Source organism: Perna viridis, chromosome 1 (assembly GCF_037379345.1).
Source record: "Perna viridis isolate PV_CMFRI_1.1 ecotype Kerala chromosome 1, ASM3737934v1, whole genome shotgun sequence".
Taxonomy (NCBI): Eukaryota; Metazoa; Mollusca; class Bivalvia; order Mytilida; family Mytilidae; genus Perna; species Perna viridis.
In genome coordinates this window covers 25,890,723-25,916,758 of record NC_142445.1, presented here as the reverse complement: position 1 = coordinate 25,916,758, position 26,036 = coordinate 25,890,723, and the positions used below count along the sequence as shown (strand labels likewise).

The following is a 26,036-nucleotide window of genomic DNA, read 5'->3' as shown; positions in this document are numbered from 1 at the left end:
TAGTGACGATAGATGATCAAGTGATCGTATAAAATGCAGTTGCTAAAAATAGAGACCATGTACAATTGTACATTTGGAAATCATTTAGTACATTTTGTTTTGATAATGAGTGGTAGTTCTTTCTGAAAGTATTTTTTGCTAAAAAGTCCGGAATTACATGTATATATCTTTACCTAATAAAGACAAAAACTAAAACGGTGCATATACTTATTTTGGCCGTCCAGATTCTAACAATTCTTACCATAAAATTTTGCCTTTTATTAACATAGCAATAAATAATTCGACCAGCGAAGTTGAAAAAAAAACACTTGTTTGATCTTCAGACATCCACTGACGGTAAATAATTTCGGCATCTCAGGCCATTATCATTCTAACTAGGACAGTGAACATCTTCCGTTTGGTACATTGAGTACTTTGGAGTCGAACTCTATGGGAAGTTTAATTTTAACAGAGACACAGTCAAGCGAAAATGCAACAAAAACAATTTATAACCAATGACATATACAAACAAGAAAGAATACACTTAAAACGTCTTTAGTAGATACTGAATGATGTTAATGAATTTTGGATATGCTGTTTTTCATTCATTCATGTAGGCTGCACTACCATTTCCGTTCGAAGGATTTGAAGGTAATACTAATGCCAATGGAATAGTGACGAACGACTTGTATGCACCAATCTACACATCCAAGCTTAGATTCCATCCATTGACGTGGCACAATGGCATTAGTTTGTCAGTGGCTTTGTATGGCTATGATAATTGTGGTGAGTTATGCGTGTTGTATCAATTTACATGCTCGATATAAACTTCCCTGTATTGTGTTAACGCAAATTCCGCACTTATCACGAAGTTTCGATATGTAGTCTACATAAAGTTTCATGCATAAACTCGCGACTTTGATTACAACAGCTCATAGTTGCGATTCCTGACTCCCTAAAAAAACCACAAACATTACAAATAAATAAACTCTTGCAGCCTATATTTCTTAGGTATAATCTTGATCGTGGCTCAAAACTTATGATGGGAAACATCGATTTACTACAGAAGATGGATTTGTAACAGCGGCGTCATGTTTAGTTGTCATGTATTGTTGTCTCTGAAAAAAAAGACTTAACTGAAACATAATTAAACATAATTAAGATGTATTAACCTATAACCTTTATTGTTTTCAGGGACAGAGTCTGTTCCACCAAGCTCATGTAGTGACAGCCAAGGTAAAGAATGTATTCAGTAATGTTGGCTAATTTCCATAGAAAAGCTAGAAATTGAATTTTTGAATCTTACCCCATTATTATGCTAAAGGGGAGGGCAGTGTGGGGGAGTTCAATTCAGAAAGAAATATAATCCACGAATTCACCCCCCAAAAAATCTCAAGAGATTCGGGACATTTTTGTTTTTGTTTACAATGTGCATTGAGTATGTGATGATTTTGTGTGTGTGTGTGTGTGTGGGGGGGGGGGTTAACGACCTTTAATACCAATAGAAGTCTCACGGTCGATGTAAGTGGGTTAGTAGAACCAACTGGTGTTGGTAGCGGAGCCCAGCCTTCGGTCAGAGTATGTTTTACTAGCGGCTGGGGTGCTGTGTTTCCCCACTCTAACTGTCTTGGAAGTACTTCTATATATAAGTTCGGCTCAACTATTAATCTTGCACTGTAGTCTGACTGCAAATTTGATATAAGGAGCAAGTTCTTGTTACCATGGTTACACGTCTTTCTTGTTTATTCTTGAGTGTGTACAATGGATATATATACACCATTGATTAATGTATCAAATAAGAAAGCCATTTTTTTTTGCGACGGGGAGAGGGTGCATGGTCTGAAATTGTGAGGGTGTTATTCTGGTTGTTCAAAACCCTGACCCCATTTCAGACAATGTTTTATGGATCTACATACCCCATGGTAGACAAATACAGACCACTTGCCAGAGAGACATTCCTATGATACATAGATTAACGTGTGATATTAAATCTCGCAATCTTGCAATAAATCTTGTTCTTGCTTTCATAAAAAAGAGCATCCCATTCCAGGTACAGAGCTGTCAAGCTTTCAAGATGCAAATGCGTTAGATTTGGCAAAAGTTTAAAAGTTCTAAAGTGAAAAAACATCATGGATTAAAGGAAAATGCCGCAAAATCAACTTGCGTGAGACTTGACAGGCATGTAGATGTTCTTAAGGAATACCCCTTTTTGACAATTCTAGACAGTCAAATCTGACCCCATCTAGGCTAGAAACAACCAATTCCACTTCCCATAGGCCTATATGCTAATTTCACAATATTCAATGGCTTCTCTGGACTTTACCTTAACTTTAACCTGCAGAGGACAATATATCAGCATGATTCTACATATGTCAGCTCACAATCCTCAGAATGGCATGTGGGGTTAGCAGACTTGCAGTGCAGGTCACCGGAAGTGAAGGGTCTATAAATAGCATGGGAAATCCCAGTGTTTTCACAAGATAGGGGTATATTTAGAAATCATAATGGAGATTAGGCTTCACATCACAAGAAGCAAAATGCACCTATAAAATGTACAGAAATGTTTTTCCTTTCAGAAACTGTTTAAATTTTTTAAATAAGATGAGAACTTTTTTCACACCACTACGAGGAACAGGGGTAATTTCTGCGTAGGACTATTTTTGCCTACGTTCCAAATGCTCATTGGTTGAATTGGTGGTGTGTAACCTCTATTCAGCTGAAAATCCGCCTCGTTAATCGGAACATTTCCGGTAGTATCATATATATCTATATATAAGAAGTGAGTGCTCCGCCCCCACCCCTCCCGTGAAATTAATCCTGTCAGCCCAGATATACTGTAGTCGGTTGCACATTTACCAGTGCACGGGAGACTTGGAGATAAATTGTTAAACAATATTTGTTTTGATGTATGAAGTATCACAGTACGGACGATGCGAGGATTGGTCATGAACATCATAATGCGTTACACTCCCTTGTCTAAAATTGTTTCATATTACATACAAGGTACCAGTATCGTATTGCATATCCCTGAGCGGGTGTACGTTAAAACATGGATGCTATAAAAATATAGTGCATTTTCTTTTTGCCTCTCTACAAACTAATGTTTTGTCAAAAGATATGAACAATGACTTATGAAATAGAGCAAACATCACACTGTAAGATGAAGAACTTTTTAAAAGAAAATCCAACATAATAACATAAAAATGCTCCAGTGAAAAGGTTGGTTTGGTGAGTGCAAAACGAAAGTGAAGGTAGGGAAAATGGCTATTTTTAGTTCAAGGCTACTTTTCTATCCGATCTTCGTGGACTCACCCTATTTTCTTTGCGGGAAATTATTTTTTCACATGTCCTTAGAAAAACTACATAAGTGAAAGTTTTATTTAATCAATTTACATATTTTTTTAAAAATCCTAAAAATATGCACTTCACTATAGAAGTCTATGGGAAAATTAATACGATACTGAGACCACAAGTGTAAATGTCGTGTGCATCACAGGGGCCTGAAAATTTTGTCTGTAGAATTGAAACAAAGAATACTATCTTGTACGGCGCATCTACGTGTAATATTATCTGGGTGAAATTTTATGCAATGGATGATGTATCATATTAGATTTTTTTCTGAAGTGCTATAATATGTAGCAGACACTGCCTATCTCGAGCTGCCTATAAATGAGTATTTGCAGTGGTGGGTTCAGGGGGTCATTCTTGGGATTGGAACCACAAAGGCTTGCTTCCATTCTAATATTCAGCCACACTATCAAATATGCAGTCCCAATAGTGGTTATATACCAGTGGGGCTGCCAATTTGATAGTGTGATCCAGGATTTGAGTTTGGGGCGGGGGTGTTAATTGAATTAAATGCCGTGTAAAGCAAGGCAAAAATATTATGGGGTGAAACTTGTGGAGAAAAACTTTTTTTCTTACCGATTTAGGGGGGGGGCGTATGCCCGGAACGCCAGTCCTCAGATCCGCGCCTGGGAGCAAGGCCGTGTGATTGAAACCTTGTTTTATTTGAAAGTTTTGTTAAGTTTAGCAAATAATAACCTGGAACCCTTTAAGAATTTCTGAATCTGCCCCTGGTTTCAGATGTAGATTTAGCTGGAGGCACACCCGGTGGGCATGCCCTATAATAATTGTGATTTTTTGGTGGCTGAAATCTTGATTTTTCACAAATTCCAGCTCCAAAGTTTTTTTGCCTAACTTCGCATGGCATTTTATACTAATAACGCGCATTCTTTATCCTGAAATCCCGGATCAGCCCTGAACTTAGTACCCTTTAAATGACAGATAGTGACATTAACCATATTCAACAGATGTTTTTTTATGAGGTAGGTACATTGTATGTGCTGGTAATGACATTGTCTGAATCCATAAATCTGTGTTTAGCTATTTAGAAATTTAAGAACAGTTACAGCTTTCACTGCTTTCTTCCTACTTAACTTTGTTACCTTGAGTTTACCTCCAAATACTGATTGTTTCCCCCTGTAAAATTATTTCAGACCAAAAAAATAAAATGTCTGTATCCCACTAACCTGCCTACCCTTTTTTGTGCCTAACCTAAATATTTTACCGCCATTTTGACTCAAGCACTGTTAAAGACTAGTTTGTTTCCCCATGAACTCCATATAAAAAAAAAATTGAATAATTTCCCTACCTACCTACTCTATTTTTTCTTGTTGGTTGCAGGAAACAAAACTGTTTTTCATTTTGTCCTCAGAAACGTGCAAAATACCAAAAGTTCACAGTTTCCCCTAGCTTTTCTGGTTCTCTTATGGGTCTTTTTTGTCTTTCCAATTCTATCAGGAGGGGGACTTTTGGAAAAGGGTAACAAACTAATCAGGCCTTTGGGAATAGTTAGAGTGCCAATTAAATTTCTGCACTCCTTATGTTTCGGCTATTAGTTAACATATGTAGTCGTCTGATACTGTGCATCAACAAACAAAAAAATAAAAAAAAAACAACAAAAAACAAAACAAATTCTGTCAGTCTCTGGTTTATACTCTTTTTTGGTCTAAATTCTTCTATATAGTACAGCTGCTTTTTAAGCCTTTCTGCAACATTTTGCCTATCCTCAAGTCACTCAATATTCAAATGAATTCTGTTCAATATGCCAAGTGATATACATGTATAGCAGTCCCTATCCATGACTTCTTAATTTGTTAGTTTCTCATCTGGGACTATTTATTACCTTGTAGCTGGCCCAGGAGGACCAGGCACAGTATTCTTGGCCCAATCTGATGCTGGTGTAGGATCTTTAGTTGTTGATGCTAGAGGAAAAGATCCAAAAATCAAGAAAATTAAGGACTGTTCACAATTTGATGTCAAAGAGTCTGGTAAGTAATGAAGTTATAATAATAATAATAATAATAATAATAATAATAATATTCTTGATTGGCACAAACACAATTACAATAATTGGCAAAGGCCCATATAATTGATATATGAAAGAGTAACATATATAGTAGCGGTATACATGTAAATAGAATATTAATCAAATGTTATGAGAAGAGATATTTGTTATGAAATTAATTTTTTTCTGATAGAAAAAATAATATCTAAAAAATTAGTGATAATCTTTAGTATAGTATATGAATCACTGAACATACATTGTTTCAGTGTGTAGTAATTAATTGAATCAATATCTTTTTTGAGGATATTTGATAATTTGGACATAAATTGACTTCTAACTTTGGAGTATTTTTCACATTTTAGCAAAAAATGTAATTCATCTTCAACCTCCCCAGAGTTGCAAACTTTACATAATCTCTCGTTTGCAGGAATTGATAGATGATGGCCTTTTTCTATTTCCAAATTATGGCTACTGATTCTAATACTGCAAAGAGAGGATCTTTCTGATCTTTTTTGTAAAATATCAACAAAGCTTGCTTGTTTGTATCCAATGTGTACATTTCGATAAAATGTTAGTTTATTTGAATTTTGGATTTGGGAATGTTGCTCTTGCATAAATTGATCGGTTATTCAATGTTTTATATTTGATAAAATAGGTTTAAAGCTACATTTTTGATAGATTATGTGTGAAAAACCAAGTTTATTGATAATAGAATACATTCTCTTTGTCCAAGTGTTATTGTTTTCTGTAGCTTGAAATATTTTGAAAACCAAAATGTTTTCTGAGGAAAGAAGATGATTTAAAAATTTAACACAGGAAAACATAATTTTTGAGTATGATATTATAAATACTGAAGTTTCTTTATTTTTTAAGTATACACATACCTTTTTATAATTGGAATGCTCAGGGAAATATGATAGATAAATAGATAAATATATTTCCCTCTACAAGGAAAATAATTAAGTGTAAGTATTTGTAAGAATCAGGCAAAATGTGAAAAATCTGAGATATTCATGTCTAAACCACCACTGATCTGACAATGTAATATCACTCAAAGATACTTTCTCTATTTGAAAAAGACCATTTTTGATCTCTGTATCACTGACTTTGTGCAGAAATTTTTCATTAGAAAATGTGGTTTTTGACAGAGTTATCTGCCCTTGAAATGTTCTTTTTCAGTGCATTTCAATGAAATTATAACTCAATTTACCAACATGATATGGAAAATCTTGTCAGTTTTCCTTGATGTTGCAACTAGTCAAATTCCACTACCAAAATGGTGTTTTTTTTTCATACCATATTTCACCCACTGCCTGATTCTTACAGTAACTGACACTTAATAAAATGATTTTTTTTAACCTTTTGATATTTTTCTGTAGGAGCTGCAGCTTGGATCAATGATGACTCAACTAAACTTGACGAAATCATTCTTACATTTGGAGCTCATGTGGTCATATCCAACCATACAACTGTATCTCAGATACTTACAGATGCCACAAATAGATCAGTTGTTCACATTTTGCCAAAAGCCATCCTGAAACTAGGTGATACTCTTACCACCCCATGTTTTGTTGAATCAGGAGCTATAATTGAACCAGCCTCAGGATCTGAAATCATTATCAACCAGTGGCTTTACCTTCTAGGTAATATTACTTTCAGCAATGGCGAAAAGTTTATTATAAATGGGAACATGACGATGGAGATACAAAATTTTACATCAAGGGAACTCTTGGTTGGAACAACTGGTATTATGACCACCATCCCACTCTCAGGAGGAAGCATTTTTCCTTTGGACACTGAAATTTTCCGTGTGTATGGTCAGTTTAAAAGTGATGTCATTAACATAACAGGAATTGATGAATTCACAGTTGGAAAAGATGGAACTGTTGAAATGACTCCAGTTTCAGCAGATATGTACATTGGTAAGATTGTTTCCATTCATGGATCAGTGAATTTAAGTAGCCAGGAAGTTTCTATCGTTCATCCGTGTCAGTCTTTCCAAATAACTGGCTCTGGTTCAAGACTTGTTTGGAATGACAAAGGTAACATTACTGTTGAATGTGAATTTGTTTACATCAATGGCTACTTCAAACCAGGTACAATAAACTTTGGAAGTGGAGCTGAGATACTGAAAGTTGGTTACTATGGTGATTTTGAGTTTACTGCTGATGGCCCTATTTTGACCAACTCTTTTTGGGCAGATGGAACAACTAAGATTGACAACATTGTCGAATTTAAGTCATTGAACAGGTCTGACCTACGAATTGAGGTATTTGTTCTGGATGATGGAGGACATTTATACCTTAATCATCAGTCATCACCAAAACTTGTTGATGGAAAAGAGGTATCATTTACATACATATAATTAATTAGCTTTTGAGTTAAGAAATTGCCGTTTTGACTTTTGATGGAAAAGGGTACTATTATCTCATACTTACATTTTGTCAAAAATCAATGAGCTGAGATTATGGTTTGATATTTTTCTTCCTAGCACTTCAGTTTAAAAAAAAATCACTGAACATATATATTATAGAAAAAAGATGTATTTTCTGAAGTTTCATCAAGTTCATTTCATTTATCTTAAAATTATACAATTAGTTGTTCACACACATAAATTTTACTTATTATTGGTAAGATTTTAAGCTATTGTTTAGGCATGGCTTGTAATATGGTATTATTGTGTTTTTCCATTATTCCTAGGTTTCTACACCATTTAGCAACATTAGAGCCAGGTACTTAATTGTGAATGGTAACCTGGATGCCAAGCTCCTAAGTACAGACCCTGGAATTGACAAGATTGTTGTAGGTGGCGCTGGAAACTTTCTTTTTACTGCATTTGATGAATTCCTAGTCCATGAATTGGCTGTTTATGGATTGTTCAAATCCTACTCACCAGTAATTTTCAGGGGTCAAAGGTTGAAGAAAGTTGAAATCCTAACTATTGGTGAAGCAGGGACTGTTATCCTTGACAACAGTGCCCAATCCAGTAGATCATGGACAGGTATTTCAGAAATGCCATTTCATTACCTGTACATTAATGGTCTAATGAAAGCTGGTAAAATATTGAACAGATATGAAAATGAAACAGATGATGGTTGGAACTACATGTACCTTCACAATGGATCATCAACTTTAGAATTTGAGACTGAGTACCCTCTATTGATTGAAACAGCAGATATCAATGGAACATTCAACTCATATAAATCTGTTGTGATGAGACCACCAACTTCTGTCAAAGGTTTAACCATTTCTGTTGGTTTGGCTGGTCATGTGACTTTTGATTCTGAATCCTCTCACCCTATTGGTCCATTTGCATCTAACTCCTCCATCCATGCTGACCATCTATACACACATGCTGGTAGTTTATTTGAGGCAGGAGACACTAATTTTGATATCCATGATGCTACAATCAGTGGAACACTAACAGCACAGCCTAAATCAAACATTAAAATTAAGTATTTCACAGTGACATCTACTGGCAAGGTCAACATTACAACACCGGTGACTCTTGAGGATACCAGTCTGGTTGTGGCTGGTTTACTGGATATTGATTTCAGGAGGTGGCCAACCAATACAAATGAAGGAAATACTCAATCAAACATACTTGTGTCTGACAACATTACAGTCAGCGGAACTTTCCAGGCAGGATCACTGTATGTTGAGACCAATCAGATGGCAGTTTCAGGCACACTTGATATTTCTGGTGGTGGATATCTTAATGATGAAGGACCAGGTTTGTCTTATTTGAATATATTTGTTTGCTATAAAAAGTAAGAAAATGTGCCTGTTAGCCTATATTTGTTTATAGAAAATTTGCATGTGTCTTATATCATCAAGTAAGTAATTTTACTTAATAAATGAGAACAGGAAACCAGTACCAATCAATCAATCAATCGATCAATCAGTCAATCAATCAATCGGTGTCTGGTCAATTTGTCCCAATTTTGGACAATTTGAATCGTTTTATTTCTAATTATATGAAGTGAAATGATAAGATAATTTTGTATAAGACACCTTGATAAGTTATATAAAGAAGACTACACTCCCTGTTCCAGGCTAATATTTATCACTCATTTTTGCTTAACTTTTAACAAAAAGGTCCCAGAAAGCATGTACATGTCAGGCCAATGTATCATGTTGATGGCACGGTTGGCAACTTGTTGGCGTTGGTATGCCATCATTGGGCCAACGTGTGTTCACCAACTGTTGGCTGTATATTGTTGGGCCAGTGTTGGCCCATCGACACCTGCCCAACAAGTTAAATTGTCTATGTTGGTCTGTCAATTATATATATATCAATGGTTGGTATGATGTTGGGTAGACCACACCATGCCAATGTCCTATTAAAAAATTGCTACATAAATCTTGACATGATTATTTACGGATTCTAATTTCAAAGACTAACAGTAAACTTGTTAAATTACCACTTCAAACTGACTTGGCTCAATTTGTATTTTTTTTAATAATATGAACATTTGAAATTACGCAGACAACAATACTTGATCAGATATTATTAAGTGAATTATGCATTGTTTTTTCATATGATCATTTTTGCATACTTGAAAATGTTTCTGTCACATATCATTTAAGACATGTTTTCATAACATGTATACAAATAAAACACACAAATTAAACACAGTGATTAATACCAGATGTTCTGATACATAGAGTAATGCGGGATATATCAAATTTCCATTCACCTCGCTGTTTAGAATCCGTGTGCATTTCATTACAACAGAATCAAACGATAAGTTGTACTTTGTATCGTATTTAAAATTGAACTAGCTTACTGGCAGCTGAAAGGTTAGTTCTTTACTTTTTTGTATTACAAATTGGAATTGGGACAAATTGACCTGTGTCCAATTTAATGAAATGTTGAGTGATGGTGTTTATTACCTTTTATGCCATAATCGTCACATTTCCAATTCCATGTAAAAAAATTCTCTGAAGTTATGAATTCCAGATTAAAAATTACCAACTTCTCATTGGCTGAAAGTTAAATGGGCTTGATTGCATGGTTAAAATTTCAATTTCAAGGCCAAACACACAATCAAATCTGAAACAAAAAGATAGAGAGATATACAGTCATTTCTATTCAACATAGTAGTGAATTTTCATAATTTGTTTATAGGAGCTGGAGTATCCTATTCATCAGGGGCCAGTGGAGGTAGCTATGGAGCCAGAGGTGGGCGTGGCTCTGGGCCCCATGCTGTGATGCCATATGGTAGTATCTACACTGTGGGAACATGGGGTAGTGGAGGTGGTACATCGAGTAATGGTAGAGGTGGGCGAGGTGGAGGTAGATTTCATGCTGAGGTGGTTACTGAGTTCCAGTTGACCGGATCAATTAGGGCCAATGGTGACAATGCTGTGGTTGGTATAGTTATGAAGATATAAAAATTAGAAATTGAAAGCGTATACTTTGTGAAAGACTTGTTTGTACCCAAAGTACTTCAAGAGCAATAAGAAAAATTTTATACTTGTGTAGTTTGGTTCACCCTGGTTTTATTTTTATACATAGATTAAGACTTTGATTTCGTGGGTTTCTTGGTTAAAGCAAATTCATGAAATTATATTAATTTCCATTGATAAAAGAGAAGTCTGAATCAATGGCTGTGATGTTGCTAATGTTGGGCAATTCTATTTACTTGCTGTCCTAAGTAGTTTGCTTTGTATAATCTCCCAAATCTTGAAATCTATCATATCTCATAACTGTACATTTTTCGCTTTTTCAGGGCTCCCATGCAGGTGGTGGGTCTGGTGGCTCTATCTATGTTCGAAGTGGTACCATTTCTATGACAGGATATTTATACTGCAATGGTGGTAATGGAAATAGTAATGGTGGTGGTGGCTCTGGTGGGCGTATAAACTTCTTCTTTAAGCATGGAGTTTATGAAAGTGGACATATTATCACAAAAGGTTCGTGTTACTTGTAGTTATTTTTTTAAATGAGCTAAGTGAATCTTTTAAAAATATATTTTGGAATGAAATGTAGAAATTATATTAATTCAATTGTTTATGCTTATAAATAGTCTAAATAGCAAAAATTTGATCACCGCATACACTTAAAATGTTATAATGAATAGAACTGTTAAAGTTATAATAATGAAAAAAAAATTATATTGACTATTATAGGGGGTTCTGGTCATGAACCTGGAGGTCCAGGAATGATGTATTTCCATAGTGACACCAGTAGAAATCTCAGAGTAGACAATAAATGCCAGAAACCATCAGTAAGTATTCCTTTATTTAAGGATAGTGATAAAAGCCATTAAGTAGCAGTCTTTCTGAATATCAGGCAATGGGTGATTCATGCATGTCAAAATCCCACTGAATTCACTTTTATTTCTAATTCAGAAACAGATACACATCATATTGCCAGTCTTAGTTTGTCATCCAGATGCTGCACTTTTGAGATAAAAATTATATAGATTGTGTATGAAATTAACTAGCACTCCAGCTAAGGATCATGCAAAATGTGATTCATGGGTAAAAAGCCTACATTTTTTTATTTTTGATATTTTGTTTGAAATGTCATAGTAAACAGAAATTAACGTGGTTTTTCATATAACCCGTGCTCTTAGGCGATAAAAATTATATAGAATGCACTGTAGATTTCAAAATTAAGGGAGATAACTCTGTAAATGGCACTCAAATACAATAGAATCTACTGGATTTTCAATGCGGATTATCTCCTAAGAGCAGGCAGATTTGAATGAATAATTACACATTTCATAGTAAAGACCCATAAAACAACTTAATTACAAAAATAAAAATATGTAGCCTTTTTTTGGGTGTATCACATTTTTCAGATTTTGCATGATTATTACAAAGACGGCTACTTAACACTTTGCAAGAGTTAGCATTCTTGATTTGCTTTGGATGATTTTTAGTTGGAGATGAAATGATGGTTTTCTCAAAATTACAGATCTGAATCCAGACAGGTCTGTTGATTTGTAAAAATATATAGTGTGTAGACTGAGGAGGATGATTGGTTCGGTGAGTTTTTCTACACCATGAATCACTCTACCTTTGGCAGTGTCTGAATTTTATAAGGACTGGTACTTAAATGTTTATCCCAAAAGCAACATTGAATTTTAAAGCCTGATTTTTCCTGCCTATCATCATGGTTATCATGAAGTATCTTAAATATTAAAGGTTATTGGTTGGAAATTTTGAAATTGAAATTACTGGTGTTGTTTTAGCTTTCAGATATTGAAAGAGTTACAGTGGGTAAGAATTATAAAATGGCTGGGGTTTGTCATTTGTTATATCTATTTTTCTTACTGTCTCAGGCTATGTATACTGCCATGATACTATGATAAGAAAATAAAAATGGCAATTTCCAACAACATAATGTCAAATTGACTATAACATTGCCTTAAACCAGAATATTGTCAGTTTTAAATGTATCGAGAGATCACCACCTTCACTGGCTTGCTGTGATAATTTCTGTCTTGACTTTAAAGCTGCTGTATAAGTGAGCATATCTGAAGTCAATATTCATGTAGTATAAATCAAGTAAGGCCTATTCTATAGATAAATTGATACTGTTTTTTTGGTTTCAAATGATTAGCTAAATTGTGCTGAAAGTTATGCTATAAGATATGTTTACTATTTTGTAGGTAACAGAACCCTCTGGTACAATAGCTGATATTAGTCACTTCAATACTTACACATCTACAGGTAAGTTTTATGAAATTTTCATAATACATGTACTCCGTAACCCTGTTGTATGGCCCTGGTTCATGAAAAACATCAAAGATTTTCTCAAATTAATTCTGATCTCTTATGTTGACAACTCAATGATTTGGTGAATCCTCAGTGATCTTATTATAAAAATAGTCTCAAATGAAATATTTTATGAAACTTGGCATGGAACTTGGTTTCTTGGGAACTTTTGACTAAGTTATACCTTAATTATAAGTTTTTGTAAGAATCAGGCAAAATTGGAAAAAAATCCGAAACATGTATATGAAAAACCCACAGATCTGACAATATGATTTAACTTGAGGATATTTTCTTTATTTGAAAAAAGCAATATTTGATCTCTGCATCACTGGATTTGCTCAGAAATTTTTCATTAGAATGTTAGAAAAATGAGGCTTTTGACAGAGAATGTTCATTTTTAGTGCATTGCAATGAAATTATAACTCAATTTACCAAAGTGATATGGAAAATTTTGTCTTTTTTCCTTGATTCTGACAGTACATACAGTCAAAATTTACTTTTAAAATGGTAGTTTTTTTTCTTACATATTTCACACACTGCCTGATTCTTAGGCTGATACTTAAAATAATTCAAGGTCTTTTGTGTAAAGTTTACTTTGATTTTTTTCTGAACTAGACACTTTACAGCCTATAGCTGACCTTTTTTGATAATTTATATTACTTTAACTTTAGCTTCTGTATACCACTGATTAGTCACTTTATTTGTCTAAATTTAAGACAGTTATTTAAGTTCTAAGTCTAGAACATATAGAACACAGCTTTCTTACTATGAACCTCTTACAATTAATATTATAAACCTTCTTCTTAAACTGCAAAAGAAAATGTAGGCTTGTTTACATTGGTCATGGTAATGAAAATATAAATATAACTTAATTTTGATAAATTTCTCCATTGTTTATGGATTATTAAACTACAGGTATATGCAACCCCTGAAATAGGAAATGGAAAGAAAGTATTCATTACAATAATACTCCTGCATTTGAACAGGTGCTGTAGCATTTTTATTACCAACAAATGATGGACACATTTATGATTTTACATTGGTTGAGATCTATGGTGGAGCTCACTTGACAGTAAATGGGTCAAACATTCATGTCAAGTCCATTAAAGTAGTGGGAGATGATACTGGGCATCTTCATATACCTCCTCACCATACACTGGAGTTGATTGAGGTACATAGTTATGTTACATAATACTCAATATACCTAACTACTTAAAAATAACCATGAGGTATGTAGTGACCATGCTGTCTGTCCATCTGTCACCAGTTCTAATCTGCTGAAAGTGCTGAATAGAATTCAATAAAAGTTTCACAAAATCTTAATTTCATGATGCCATTGTTTATCTCCTATTTTGTTTGTCCATCTGAATGACTTTCGGGGTTTCCTAATGCAAAACATAGACTCCGTCATTGATGTAGCAGAGGGGTCCGGGACATTCTAATCTACATTGTGACCTCTCTAAACCTCTCGATGGAATTTACATCAGAATGACTTATAGGGTTTACTTTATGGTTCTTCGGAGGTAGCGGGGTATGGCTCACAGATATTGTAGTTTTTAAATGGTGACACCCCTGAGAAATTCTTGGATTGACCACTTATGTATATAAACAAAAACTAAATTATATTAAATTTTTGTAGCCTTCTGTTCTTCCCAGCTAGCATTGAAGTTTCCATCAAAGCATTTTGGTTATTAGATAAGGATATATGAGCATGAAATATATAGTTTTGCTTAACAGAGCTAAATTCAGCAAAAGATTAATGCATTTTCTTATTTTTTTAACTTAATCTAAGGATAAATTATAGAATGTACTGTCTGCTCATGTTGTCCTGGGTTTTCATGAAAACCAGTGAGGGGGAAGTTTACCCTTCACTGCTTCCAAAGACTGATTTGTACTTTTAATATCCTTCATAGGCGAAAAATGTGGAAGAAAGTGCATTTAAAGAAATATATATGTATAGTGCTCTGTGTATCATCTTTGTTAATTAAAAATTACCCGAGACGACTTAGAATATGAGGCTTAAGTGAAAACAATGACATTGGCACACACGTTTATATATCAAAATGATTGCTTGTTACATCAGTCGCACATACCACTTATCAAGATCTAAACACACTGTCTCTGTGTACTGAGGATCTAGAGGGGTGATTATAATATATCGTTACACTCTGGTGATAAAAAGGGGAAGTGAGGCTCCTCAAGGAGATCTGTGGTAGGGGCTGATAACCAAGACATTAGTTTTAGTTGCCAATACCCATCTTTTTTTCATGCTATACACCAATAAATGTTACAAGGTAGAATTTAAAAACCATGTTGATTCTGTACTTGAGCTAATAATGTCAGTATGAAACTTTGATCATATGAAACTTTTTGTAATTGATCTAAGTCTGTACTTGAATAAGATTGCATGTAATTACACACAATTATGTAATGTTTTAGTTCAATCACATGTAAGATGTATTATTATCTTGATAATGAAGTAACAGAGTCTGTCTTAAAATTAAATAGAGCTTGTACAAAATTTGTCCACATTTTTGTTTGATTTTAAGGTTTCAATTGCAATTTTTTTAAAAATTTTAGATCTTTTTTTTTCAATTTTAAAATACTTCTGAGCTTAAATTTTTTTGGGTAAACTTACATTAAACTTACAAGTGGGGAACAAAATTCAATGAAATGCACTTGTCATTTTCTTCTATTACATAAAAACTAATCTGTTAAATATGAAAGTATTATTGTGTGTTTGGTACCAATTTTTGTGGATTTTTGTGGGTTTGGCAAACCACAAAATTTGGTCCTCAATTAAGAGCAAAGTTTACCATTCATTTGTATGATGGAGATTCTAAACCATAAAAATTATTTGCCACAAATAAAAGTACTTTCAAATTTCAGTATGCCCAACAAATGTTTAAAGGAGTAACTTCTCATCATCGGCATTAGAATCAAGTACTTCAGGTGTTCAAGATCCAAAAAATAATTGGATTTAAACCAAAATTATTGAAATGGGAATTCAAATACAGCACTGAGTAATTATACCATGTGTAGTACAAGGCATTTAAAGGGGATTGCTCTTATACTGCAAACATACTCTATCAAAGCTTTCTCCTAAAACAACTTTTAATAGAAGGCTTTCGTATATCCATTCTAAAAATAATGCCTTTCTAAGCTACCTTACATTAAAAATGATAACGTGTGCCATTTTTTTCAAATGATTCACTTATTCTTCATGATTCTTAAAGGGACAGATATATTTGTACTTAAGTATCAATCCATATAAAATTCAGACATTGCCTATGGTTAGAGGTGGTTCATGGTGTAGAAAAATTACCAAACATACAATGATTTTTTGGTTTTCATATACTATATTTTCAAGTAACAACAGTCCTTTTTGTATCCAGATCTGCACAAAATGGTGACTGCTTTGGAGTAAAATTCTGTTGTGTTGTCTGTAAAATTGGATAAAATTTATCTATGACACCACAAAAAAGACCACCATAGGCCTATCACGTTGGTCGTATGTTTATCACATTTTAACCTTGGCTGTTGTCTAAAATATTTTGAAGCAAGTCATGTTAGAATGTATTCTTTTTCATTCACAGTCCTCAAAATATAGAAGAGCCAATGTTACTTACCACCCGTTTATATACAAAGATGCCACATGGATTTTACCAGAGGCTACAGTTGAGTTCCGTCAGTCCTTGGATGAACATGGCAAAGGAATGAGTTCATTGGCCTGTTCTTCTACCTATCTCAACAGCAACACAGTCAAAATTTGGGGAACTGTCATAGGGAACTTAGCACATCTTCTTGTATCAACTGGTAAATATACTAAACAAAAGAAACAGACCACCTCTGTGTTTCTAGAAAAGCAGAGAGAGCTTACCCTACCAGTGCACCTAGTCCATGCTCCCAATTTTTAGTGGAGTCTGAGTTGCTTATTTACTTTTGTTACTTTGCATGTATTATTTTAGTTATTTTATGTTCTTTGTTGTGTGGGTCTGTTTTCCATGTCTGGTCTTTGTCCCTGGATTACATTCTTTTAATTTGCACTAAAATCTTGGTTCCCTTGATTACTCTTACATTTGTTTTCATGTGTTTTTAAAATCCAGATGGATGTACTTTTAATAATAACTGAAATGAACTGAAAATTTGACACCTTGTCAGTGAATCCATTGCTTTAAATTATATGAAAATGTCTTTCTTAAGCAGTTGGTGATTCTGTTTTCTCATAATCACTCATTTTATAAGTTACCAAACCCAGATTTTATCTTCAACTTCTTTTGATAGAATCCTTTATTGCCAGAACAGAAGCACACATCATTCCTTCAATATTAGTGTGTTAATATCAAGTATTTCAATAAATATGACAAAATATTTGACATTGTGAAAATTGTACAGCTGGAAATTTGCAGGGCATTTCTTTTTTGTGAAGTACAGGTCTGTCCTAGTGTCAGGCTGGTGGTGATACTTTTGAAAATTGTTATGAAACCTTTTATTGTTGAAGCAATGCATGTAGATATGCATGAAGGACCATATTATTGCATGCAAAGGGAGTTAATCCAATAAAAGGTTTTTTATTGGCTGAATGAATTTTGATTAAATTTTCTAAGAATGTTAGGATATGTATATATATTTACCAATTGATGTGTATAAAAGAAGATAAATATTGCAAAAGGAGTTCGTGCAACATAGGAACTTAACATAATTTCAGTTCATGGAAGATGAGGGTAATTTTCTTTGTGAGTCAGTTAACTGTATTTCTAGTGCTTAATTAATTTTCAACAGGAGCTAGATTAGAATTTGAGGAATCGGCCACTAGGCAGTTGACATTCTCAAATGTAACTGTACAAGATGGTGGTAAATTGGAACTTAGCAGTGTGTTTGGGGATGAAAATGATCTTTATGAACTGCAGGTAAATAAAAGTGAACAGATATCTGTAATTTTAGATTCTTATTATTCTGCTATCAAATTTCTCTCTAATTTCTTACAAGAATGGAGAATTTTGAAAATTTTCCATTGTGAAAATATAATCAAGTATATGAGTACCTGTGAAACATTTTGATCCAGTTAAAGGACCATTATATCAGTACCAGTAATTTCTATAGACAACTTCCTCATTCACTTCCATTCCAGAAAATTTCTTAATTTATATCATGGTCAACTGGGATAAAAAATGTAAGATTAGAAACATTACGATGGGAGTCAAGGGATTAGAACTTTGAAATGATTACTACTTAGAATTTTTGAATGATACATTATTGTATAAGAGTTTCAGATATTTTAATGTTCAGAGAAATATTTCAACATAACTGTTTCTGGTCTTGTTTCCTTCAAATCACAAATCCTTCCTTTGTTTAAAATCCTAAACTAGTTTCCACCAGGTTGGACATAAATGGCAAATGTGAAAGTTGTCTATAGAACTGATTTACCGAAGATTGATTTGAAGGAAAATGATGACCAAGAGTTTAATTGGGCTTAAGTTAACATTGGTTCAACACTGCAAATGAGTGTTTCATGGTTATTACATGTTCTCACCATGATATGGCCCAGATTGCTGAAATGGCTTTTTTTTTACAAAAACAACAATCAATCAATTAACATTGTAAACTTATCATTTAGTCCTGTTTTCTTGTTACAGGTTCAGAGAAATGGTCACACTGGGATTGTTACAGTACAAGGAAATGGACAGTTAATAGTCAGGAACCTAAATTTGCATACTGATATACTGAATATTCATGATGGTGGAAGTTTTTCAGCCAATGGAAAAGGCTTTACCAGTAATGGGTTGGGGTCTGGAGGAAGCTCATCTGGTGGAGGTTACGGTGGAAGGGGTGGGGCCACATCAGCCACTGGTAAGATTCTGGAATGTTTAAGATAAAATATGGATATGGAGTAAAATGTTCATTGGTCCAATAATCCTGCAGTAAACTTCTGGTAGAAATACAAAAGGACACTGTCAGTATAGGCCTTCAGCTTGATGTAGGACTCACTCTAAATTGAAATTTTTATTGAAAGCTACTGTTCCAAAGTTAACAAAATTATGAAAATAAAAGAAAAAAAACATAATGCAGTCATGTATTTACAAAATACTAAAATCAAGGATAAAGGTAGGACAAGCAGGAATATTTGTTGATTTTGGATTGCTATATGATATTAATTGTTATCATTCTTCACCTTGTGCATATTGTTATTTTGACAGTGTCATAAAACTGGTATTTAAATGTATGTGATCTGGCCTGGGCATATCTGCTGTTGTGAAGGGACATCAATAAAACTTACAATTTATAATCCATTACCACAACTGCAACTTTTATAATGACACATCAATGACATAAAATGAAAAAAAAATTACTGATTTTTTTCTGTATTAGGTAATTCACATTCAGCTAACATATGTACTACTTTGTTAGTGGCATAGCATATACCCTCAACACTACAAAACTAAGATGAAAATTATTGGGCTGTATGAAAGGAAGAAGAGGATCATGCAATATATGATCATATCCAAGCAGTTGCATATTTCTTTACTAGCAAGAATTAACTAGATGTGTTACAGTGAAACCTGTCTTAAGGAGGTAGAATTAGGGTAAGGGACATAACTCTTGAAATCAGTGATATGTTTATATCATATTCAATTGCACCAAAGCCTATCAAGCCTTCATTTCAAACAGAATGAAATCAATCCAAGTTACTTTGATGCTGACATGAGATTGATCTAAAATAATGAATACAAACATTCCAATGATTTATAAGAGTTGTGTCCCTTACCTTAGGTCTACCTCTTTAAGTGATCTTCCAAGGGAGAGCAAAGTTATAGTCATACAAGACAGGTGGTCTAATTTAAAGACTTTTTTGATAGAATGCACTACATAGGGATATTTTAATCATTTGTCTCTTAAGACAGGTTTTTGCTGAATACAGGTATTCACTAAGACAAGTTTGATGGTATGTTGCTAAAGTGTTTGTACTTAGTTTTAAAAAGAAACTCTGATAAATTTGCTGAGACATACTTTGATATACCCAACTTATCTTTGTTCATAATGTCACATTAATTCTACCATTATTTGTGAATTATTCTGCTTTTCTTTTTATAAATTTCTTAAGGATTTACACCTGGACAAGAATATGGATCTATATATGGGCCATGTCATTTTGGAAGTGGTGGACACAGTAGCTCTGGGACTTCTGCAGGTAAAAAATTCTGATAATTATAATGTTTCTTTGCAATGCATGGTCAGACGTCTGTTTGTCCCTATGTGCTGATGAAAATAGAACAGAGGTAGTTTAGTATTAAAATGTTAAATTAGTTGTGAGTCTGTTTATTGGTGACAATTGTGTTGATTTGATGAAACATTGTCATAAGAAATTGTCAATTTTTTTTGGAATAAGTACAGCAGTAGAAGCCTGAAATATCAGGTACTAAGAAAATTATGGAAAACATGATAAAGTTGCTGATAAGTATCTTAACTTAGGTTGTCCTCCATTTCATTGTGCCAGTAAATATAGAAATTAAAAAAAAAATTGAGGTACGTATTTAATAACTTGTAAGTAGAATTTTATACCTAAAGGATCCTATTTTTCATTTTTTGTTTGATCATGTTAAAGAACACGAAAACAACAACAAAGTAGTCAAGGCATTTCTTCTGCTTTCATGAAGCTGTTATTTTATTTCATATCATCCTGGAAAAACAAAACTCTGAAAAATAATGTTGAATGCTACTTGTTGTCTTTTTTTTTAGGTGGAGGAATAATAGTTATTACAATAACAGAGAGACTTATAGTTGAAGGAAATCTGCAGTCAGATGGCAATGGTGGCTCATCAAACACAATAGCTGGTGGTAGTGGAGGATGTATTTACATAACCACTGATACCATAGAGGGAAAGGGTACCATAAAGGTATGCTTGTTTGGGAGATGAATGAATGATAGGATAATTCATTAGAAAGAGATGATCATGAGTGGCAATTGATGCCAGAAAATCATGTAGTGTTCTCACAATGACAGGGTTTCAAATTAGTGTAGGTCCTAGGTCTAAACACTCAATATCTGAGTCAAAACATTTAAAATTTCATTTATCTAGATCCTGAACTTTCTATAATTTACATTTAGCTGTATTAAAGACCTTTGGCTTTGAAATTTCATTTAAAGTTTTAAAAGGTCCTGGACCTTCCACCTCTAATTGGTAAATTTTAACCTCTGCACGAAGTATTTTGGTTGTTCATGACTGCCGCTTGGGCATCATCTTATTATATGATTTGATTTTATGAGTGCATAAGAACTTCACAAAACTCAGTAATGTCAAATGACATGTATTTCACAATAGCAATGAATACTGAGGTTATAGTGTGACAAGGTTCAAGAGTAAATTAAAAGAATTATTTCAAGTGTGAAATATCAACTTTAAATTTAATATTTTAATATTTTAATAATGCCATCTCTATTATAAGAATTAAGTGTCAGGAATGAATTTGAATAAAACTGTAAACATAATGTTGCAGGATTCTTAATAATTTTCAAATTATTTAAAAATAAATTTATGTTTCTTTTTCTCTTCAAGACTGCATTTTCATTTTGAAGTCTTAAAGATTCTTCTATTTAAACTTAATGATAACAATAAAAATATAATGTAATGATGTTTTATTTGAGGTGAATGGTGGCAGTGGTGGGACAATTGGAGCAGGTGGTGGTGGAAGGATGATGATTCACTACAAAGATACCAAATTTTGGCAAGGGAAGTGGACAGCTTATGGAGGATCAGCTGGAGGTAATGGTGGAGCTGGTACAATCTACTTGGAGGTGAGTTTACTTTTGAAATAGGTTTTATGATTGAGATATTGTCATTCTTTAATTGAATTCATAAAATTGTGTTTTACACTGCATTCATGTTGTACTAGTAGATTTCAAAAAATGCTTTTGAAAGAATAAGACTGCTCCTAATTGAGTTAATTGAATTTTGAAGCTAAACTGCATTTATCATTTGAAATGTGATATATTGTACATATATTCCAATAGAAGATGAAAACATTTTTTCTAGATTTATCATGCTGTTATTTAGAATCAGCATGTTTTTAATCATATGTTTGATTTATATTATCATTGCTTATTTTTGAATATCTCCCAATCATACCAATTTTTTTATCCTCTGCCAGGACACAATTACAGATGTATTGAATAGAACTTTAATCATTGACAATGGAGGTAGCTCAGTAGCCCAGGCAGAGGTGTCTGCCTACAATCTAGCTGCATACGAAGCAGATCCTGGCAGAACATGGATATCTGATAATGCCACTGGAGAGTTTGAAAATCTGAGGATCTTAGGCAAAGCTAATCTAGCTGTACATCCAACGCTTATTGAGTATGTGGAATTCAACTAGCATTATTTTTTATTGCTATTTTTTTGGGGGGTGGGGGGGGGGGAGGTATTGTTGGAGAAATTCATGAGAATAACATTGTCCATTGTTTTTTCTATATTCAAATGTTTGTAAGTTGTAATTTATATGCTACTCAAGATACCTAAAATGGTAGTGAAATCCAAGAATGGTAAAATGAAAATTAGGGATCTAATATACTATGGGTAAAAAAAATCTGGAATATGGCTGAAATGGGGTTGATAGCACATGAATTTACTCCAGCTCTTGCAATTTTATGACATGGCAATGTTTCAGTTTTCACCTGTCTCATATTAAGATTGTTATGTAATAACATGAACATTATTCTATCATATGGTTTGATGAAGAAAATTTTATTTTATTCCAACTATTCTAAGGGGAGATAATTTGATTTATACTATGAATAGTCACAATACTTCATAAAATTTATTAGGTGTATGTTGTAGGTTAAATGAAAATTGAAAGTGATACTGTTAGAGGATGGAGAAAATTACAAAATAAGATTGTGAAAATGGAAAGATATGATGTATTTCACTTTGAAATATTTTTTGGTCATATTTACAATTTATAATTTCCTTTCCACCAGACCTTTTCGTTTGAAGTCCTTCAAATTTGAAGGAGACAGGACTGGTGTTCTCCATGTAGGACCAGGACAGACTATAGTTGTACCACACCCAGATGATCTAGAGTTCCTTGTCAATATTTATATATACCATGGAGGCACTCTCATACTGCCAACTGACTTTGATTGTTATGGAGTAAACTTTTTTGTTTGGTGAGTACACTGCCGACTTTGGTTGTTATGGAGTAGACTTTTTTGTCTGGTGAGTACACTTCAGACTTTGATTGTTATAGAGTAGACTTTTTAGTTTGGTGATTACATTGCCAACATTGGTTGTTATGGAGTAGACTTTTTTGTCTAGTGAGTACACTGCAGACTTTGATTGCTATGGAGTAGACTTTTTTGTCTAGTGAGTACACTGCAGACTTTGATTGTTATGGAGTAGACTTTTTTTGTGTAGTGAGTACACTTCAGACTTTGTTTGTTATGGAGTAAACTTTTTTGTCTAGTGAGTACACTGCAGACTTTGGTTTTTAAATCAAATTGTAGCAAATGCTAACTTAATCTATGATTAACTATGTATAATTTCTAGGCTTGATGATTTATGTTTGAATCTTTTTTTAGTGAATTAAAACAGTAAAAAATGCCGTCCTATATTATTGGTTTTTGTGAAAATGGTCAAGAAAACCTAGAAATTAACTATTAATAGCCTAAAGTAAATGTTTTTAAATTGGTGTAATTACTGTAACTTTCTAAGATATACAAAGCTGTTTGCATAAGTCTTGTCAGATTAACTATTTCACTCAATGTTAAAAGCTTGAGGAATTGGTAATTTTGTTATTACTCAGGGGAACACTTGGAGTAGTGGATATGACAGTAGGAAATGGATGTAGTCTTCACCTTGGTGCAACAGGAAACACCCAAGGTCTATCTACAGTCAGCACTACTGGTGTGTTTGACTTTAACATACTGACAGTGAAGGCAGGAGGGGAAGTCACTGTCACTTATGATCTTGTAGATGTCACCAGCAGTATGTCTGTTAAGGTATGACCAGCTATGAATAATTGGTTGGTTTGCAGGCCATCCTTTATCTTTTATGAAAGCCCCAAGGTCACATTGCCTATTTTATTACCAAATCAATAAAAATACTTTTAAAACCCCACCACACGAAGTGGTGGGGTATTATGTGATACCCTCCCAAAATTTGCATGTCAATCCATATGTCTGTCTGTCTGTTTGTACCCCAAGGTTTCCAGATGATAACATAAGAAGATATTGAAGGATCTTTTTCAAGCTTTGCATAGTTATTGAATATTATAAAATACAGATCAAGATCAAATCTCATTTTTATTTGATTTTTTACACAAAAGTTTTGGCCATTTTATGTTGTAAATCTTTTAAGATATTTCAGGCTAGAACACAGTTTACTATAATTAGATAAAAGTTAATGGGTCGTGCTTGATTTTGAGATATAAGCATTTGAAATTTTAGCAGGGAAAAGTATTTTCTTGATTTTCCATATTTATTGTTTTATTAAGTTTTATCTATCAAAAACATGGATGAATTAACAAGGATTTCATGAAAACTTCTCACACAGCATTTTAAGTTGTATTTAATGAAGTTATGAAAAGAACAGTAGGGGTCACTGGGCAAATAATATTTATGAAATAAAAATGATAAAACCAGAGAACTCCAAAAATATGAAAGAAATGACTCAACATAAGCAGTGAACATCTTTAATAGAGTTTGAAAGAATTTTTGAAACTTTTATTATTAAATGTGCATCACTAAAAATTCCAATTTTGATATGTTTGATTTATTTCAGGGGAGATAATCATGTATTTTATAAAATAAAAACACATTGTCATTGATTACCATTTTATAAATTTAAGGCCAATAAACTTTGGGTACAAGGAGGAGGCCATGTACATGCAGTTCATGTTAACATAGAGGCTAAGGACCTGATAGTGGATGATTTAGGACTGATTGTTGGTGATATCCATGATGCACCATGTACTACTGGGAATGGCTTCAGTTCTACTTCTGGAGGATCAGGTAATGTGAAATAAAGTAAAGGCTTTAATTTGAAAACATAATTACCATTTTAAAGCCATTTTATTGGTTGTAAACTTGTTATAAGTTTAATATTTATATATATTTACTTTTTATATAAACATTTCACAGTTGAAAGATTTTGTGAAATTGACATATTCCCAAGTATTAAATTTGATGGTTTTTGAAGGAGATAGATCATTTTTTAATGAGAATTGGTTCTAGTGGATATCATTTTTTAGGTTTTTACAACACACAGAAATTAAAAAAAACACAGAAAATGTGTACACTGAAAAATAATTTGTGGACAATGCTATATTATTTCTTTTTCCCCCTATTACCTTCTGATAGGTGCTGGGCATGGTGGTAGAGGTGGTAGAGGTAATGGTCAACATAAAACAGGGGCTCCCTATGGACAAGTGTTTGATGCCAAAGATAGAGGGTGTAAAGGAGGGAGTGATGCCTCTGGTGACACAGGAGGTAGAGGTGGTGGAGTCATTTATTTAAAGGTCACAGGAACTCTGCAGAATGATGGTGAGATCAGATGTAATGGAGAAAATGGACGATCAAGTAATGCTGGTGGTGGTAGCGGTGGGTCTATTGATTTGGACATTGACAATATCAAGGTACACTAAGCTTATGTATTAATGTTTTAATGTTTTTAAAAGCTTTTCAACTCAGCTTCAGTGAAATATAAATAAATTTGTCACAAAGAAGAAAAGTCTTTTTTTCAAATTTTTATTGAAGTAAAATGACTTCTGAAGTTTATCAGTACAAGGGCATGATACAAATATAATTATTCATTGTAGAAGATATTGACTTCAAGACCTTAGAAGTATACAGACCATAATTGTAGATGGGTGTAATATTCTTTTTATAAATTTTTGCCTGCAATAATGACTTCACTTTGCTTTATTGTTGTTTTATTTTCAGAGAATCCATTTTTTTTTTACTAATGATTCTGTCAAATTGATG

At 33.4% G+C, this 26,036-nt stretch overlaps 1 protein-coding gene across 1 annotated transcript in view; it reads left to right on the top strand.

The window, feature by feature from the left end:
- The window catches only part of LOC148627963 (uncharacterized), a 159,958-nt gene that overhangs the window by 9,591 nt on the left and 124,331 nt on the right, over nucleotides 1-26,036 (top strand). The window contains exons 4-24 of the mRNA XM_088582245.1: nucleotides 597-765; nucleotides 1,174-1,215; nucleotides 5,175-5,312; nucleotides 6,709-7,673; nucleotides 8,030-9,062; nucleotides 10,461-10,702; nucleotides 11,065-11,248; nucleotides 11,465-11,562; nucleotides 12,955-13,015; nucleotides 14,047-14,231; nucleotides 16,657-16,876; nucleotides 17,843-17,970; nucleotides 18,697-18,910; nucleotides 20,163-20,249; nucleotides 20,798-20,955; nucleotides 21,705-21,854; nucleotides 22,208-22,413; nucleotides 23,034-23,222; nucleotides 23,858-24,053; nucleotides 24,902-25,064; nucleotides 25,413-25,687. Coding sequence (XP_088438371.1) covers nucleotides 597-765; nucleotides 1,174-1,215; nucleotides 5,175-5,312; nucleotides 6,709-7,673; nucleotides 8,030-9,062; nucleotides 10,461-10,702; nucleotides 11,065-11,248; nucleotides 11,465-11,562; nucleotides 12,955-13,015; nucleotides 14,047-14,231; nucleotides 16,657-16,876; nucleotides 17,843-17,970; nucleotides 18,697-18,910; nucleotides 20,163-20,249; nucleotides 20,798-20,955; nucleotides 21,705-21,854; nucleotides 22,208-22,413; nucleotides 23,034-23,222; nucleotides 23,858-24,053; nucleotides 24,902-25,064; nucleotides 25,413-25,687 — 5,103 coding nt within the window. The remainder of the gene's footprint in view (nucleotides 1-596; nucleotides 766-1,173; nucleotides 1,216-5,174; nucleotides 5,313-6,708; nucleotides 7,674-8,029; nucleotides 9,063-10,460; nucleotides 10,703-11,064; nucleotides 11,249-11,464; nucleotides 11,563-12,954; nucleotides 13,016-14,046; nucleotides 14,232-16,656; nucleotides 16,877-17,842; nucleotides 17,971-18,696; nucleotides 18,911-20,162; nucleotides 20,250-20,797; nucleotides 20,956-21,704; nucleotides 21,855-22,207; nucleotides 22,414-23,033; nucleotides 23,223-23,857; nucleotides 24,054-24,901; nucleotides 25,065-25,412; nucleotides 25,688-26,036) is intronic.